The 3,162-nt window shown below is 63.3% G+C and overlaps 1 protein-coding gene across 1 annotated transcript in view; it reads right to left on the bottom strand.

Moving 5' to 3' along the window:
• The window catches only part of UAP1L1 (UDP-N-acetylglucosamine pyrophosphorylase 1 like 1), a 5,104-nt gene extending 3,113 nt beyond the window's left edge, over positions 1-1,991 (bottom strand). The window contains exons 1-4 of the mRNA XM_010863354.1: positions 1,702-1,991; positions 916-1,120; positions 537-712; positions 34-220 (exon numbers count right to left, since the gene is read on the bottom strand). Coding sequence (XP_010861656.1) covers positions 34-220; positions 537-712; positions 916-1,120; positions 1,702-1,990 — 857 coding nt within the window. The 5' untranslated portion in view covers position 1,991. The remainder of the gene's footprint in view (positions 1-33; positions 221-536; positions 713-915; positions 1,121-1,701) is intronic.
• Between the last annotated feature and the right edge of the window lie 1,171 nt (positions 1,992-3,162).

Below are 3,162 nucleotides of genomic sequence, written 5' to 3'. Positions count from 1 at the left end.
GGAGGAGGAGGCGGGGTCCGGGCGGGGCGAGGCGCGCGCCGGCTCACCTTGGCTCCACAGTCGGCGCCCCGCAGCACGCAGAAGCCTATGAAGAGCGGGTCGGCCAGCCGCACCAGGATGTTGTCCACACAGTACACGTGCACGAACTCCACTCCTCGCCGCTCCATGTCCTCTAGGATCTGGTGATCCTCCAGCGCGCTGTACAGGCCCCCATTGCCATCTGCCGACGGAGGAGAAAGGGCCTTGCAAAGGCTCTGGCCGGCCTCTAGTTGATGGTGTGCTAGAGACAGGGGAGGCCCCTCGGGGCTGGACCTTGCGCCTAAGGGCGCGCTCTATCGCCATCCAAGTAGCCCTGTGGCTGTTCCACGTGACAGATGGGAATCAAGGCCCAGAGAAGGGAGGCCCCTTGCTCAGGACTACGCAGCCTCTGGGCAGCATATTCTGGCCTCTGTCCCAGGCCTCTTGACCCCGACCTAGCTCCACATTCTCGGCCCTCCTCCACATTCAGACCCTTCCTGCCTCAGAGACAGGCGTACCTGGTGCCATGGCGACCTTGTCTTTCCTCTCCAGGATGGCCCTGCCATCGAAGGACACAGCAGGCAGCATGCGCTGTTCAAACATGATCACGTTGTTGGGATCCAAGTGGAAAAAGTCATGCTCCTTGAAGAACTTGGCTGTGGGCTCCAGCGTGAACTCACTGGTCATGATGTACCTGCAAGGGAGGCAAGGCTGAGCCAGCCTTGCAGAGGGCCTAGTCCCCCTGGCAGATGGGACTGGCAGGCCTCCCTCTGGGTGGGGGCTGGGCTCTGACTGGGACTGTGCTGGGGTTCAAGTCCTGGTGCGGAGCAGGACTGGGGCTACACAAGGTTGGGGAGGGGAATCACTCCGGGGCCAAGGGAATGCAGGTGGGCACACCAGGGCACAGTGCAGCGGGTCCCGTAGCGCTCGCCGGCCAACTGCTCCACCCGCCGAATCCGTTCTGCCTGCAGTTGGTACAGGGTCTTCTGGCTGGGCAGCCCCACTTGATACATGCCCTTGGGGTAGGTCACGCCCAGGCGGGTGCCCTGCCCGCCAGCCAGCAGCAGCACGGCCACCTTGTTCAGGGCGATCTGATGGAAACCTGGAGGCAGGGGGCACCATGAGGGGGTTCCCGAAACCCACCACACAACCACCCCTTCATTTTAGCGCAAACCAAACTTGAGCCTGGGGCTGCGAGCCACAGCGCATAACTTTCCAAATGACACTCTGACCTGGGCCGGGGCCTCACCGACCCTGCCGAGGTTCTGACCACGCCCTCCTGGGTCCTTCAGAGGAAACACCCCGCGGGCCCGTTCGGAGCCGCCGGCGGGGACCCGGGGGAGACTCCACTCCAAGAGCAACAGCCTCAGCTACGGGCCAAGAGGCAAGGAGCACAACTCGCCAACACTGCTGTGAAACGGAGCCTGTGCAGGTGTCCAGGGGTCCCCTACTGTCAGTAAGTGGCAGCTGGCCATCCAGGGGCGCCCAGCACAAAGCACGCCCCCAGGGAATTCGGCCCCAGAACCAACCCGAGCCGGTACGTGTGAGAAGGCAGGCGATTTCACGAAGAAGGCAAACTGAGCTCCAAGCTCCGCTTCCCCGCGCGCCCCGCTCGGCCCGCTCCGTGGGCGTGGCCCCTTCCGGCCGCCCGCGGCGCCCGCCGCCGGGACCCCCGCCGCCTACCTTCCTCCTCCCAGAGCCGCCGGGTCTGGGGGTCACCCTCGCTCGCGCTGCCCACGCGCTCAAGAGGCAGGGGCTGCAGGCGCGCAGCCAGGTCGGGCGGCGGGCCCAGGGGGCGCGCGCAGGCAGCAGCCGCGCGCTGGCAGTGCTGGCGCAGCGCCTCGGGCTCCAGGGCCTCGAGTTGGGCCAGCAGCGCGGCGCGGGGCTCCGGCGCCAGCTCGGCGCAGAAGCGCAGGAGGTGCTCCTGGCTGGCGCGCTGCAGCCGGGCGCGCAGGTCCGCCTCCGAGGCCATGTTGCCGCCGCCGGCCGCGCTGGCGCTTGTGAGCCGCGCTCTGCGGCCGGTGTCACGGGACCCGGCGGGCGGCCCGGACTCCAGCCGGGCGGGCCCGGGGCGCCCCGCCTTGACCCCGCCCCGCCCCGGCCCGGCTGGGTCGCAGACCCCTGCCCACTCCGCCTCTCTTCCGCCCCCGCCCCGCCCCTCCACTATTCAGCCCCGCCCCTGCCCGCGCTGGCGCTGGAGGGCGGGCTTCACTTTTAGTTCACCTCCTAGCCCACAGTCCCCTGGGGAGGCCAGGGTCAGTCCCTGACAGTGGCCATGTTTGCATCCAACAGGACCCCTGGCGCCAGGGACCACAGTCCGGGGGCTCAGGGCTCAGGGCCAGCAGACTGAGGGCTGGGCGGGGGCGGACTGAGCCAGATCTCCAGCAGGGCCCCCCAGAAGGCCAACCTTCCTGCCTGTGGGCCCCCTCCTTCTCATTCCTCCTCCTTCCCATTGCCGTGTGACCGGAAGCACGCAGGGGCTGCCCCTGGCCCTGGCTTTTTACTTGAACCATCAGGTTTTAAACCTCTTGCTGTTTACAGCCTCCTTGGTGGAAAATATGAAAGAGTAGCTTCAGGCACTAGAGGACAAAATTTTCTTTTAGAAACTAGTTTCATTAAGTCTAAAAGTCATACGTACCCGTGGTTAAAACAAGTTAAAATGGTGCTTTAGGACCCGAAATGAAAAGATCTCTGGGACTTCCCTGGTGGTCCAGAGACTAAGACTCTTATCTCCTGATGCAGGGAGGTTGAGTTCAATCCCTGGGCAGGGAACTAAGATCCCACAGGCTCCAATTAAAGATCCCAGATTGTTGTTATTGTTCAGTCATCAGTCGTGTCTGTCAGTGACCCCACGGACTGCAGCATGCTAGGCTCCTCTGTCCGCCACTGTCTCCTGGAGTTTGCTCGAATTCACGTCCATTGAGTCCATGATACTATCCAACCATCTCATCCTCTGCCACCATATTCTCCTCCTGCCTTCCATCTTTCCTAGCATCAGGGTCTTTTCCAATGAGTTGGCCAAAGTATTGGAGATTCAGCTTCAGCGTCAGTCCTTTCCATGAATATTCAGGGTTGATTTCCTTTAGGATGGACTGGTTTGATCTCCTTGCAGTCGAAGGGACTCTCAACAGTCTTCTCCAACAC

This window comes from Bison bison, unplaced genomic scaffold (genome assembly GCF_000754665.1).
Source record: "Bison bison bison isolate TAMUID 2011002044 unplaced genomic scaffold, Bison_UMD1.0 scf7180017858417, whole genome shotgun sequence".
Classification (NCBI taxonomy): Eukaryota; Metazoa; Chordata; class Mammalia; order Artiodactyla; family Bovidae; genus Bison; species Bison bison.
This window is presented reverse-complemented; position numbering and strand designations above follow the sequence as displayed.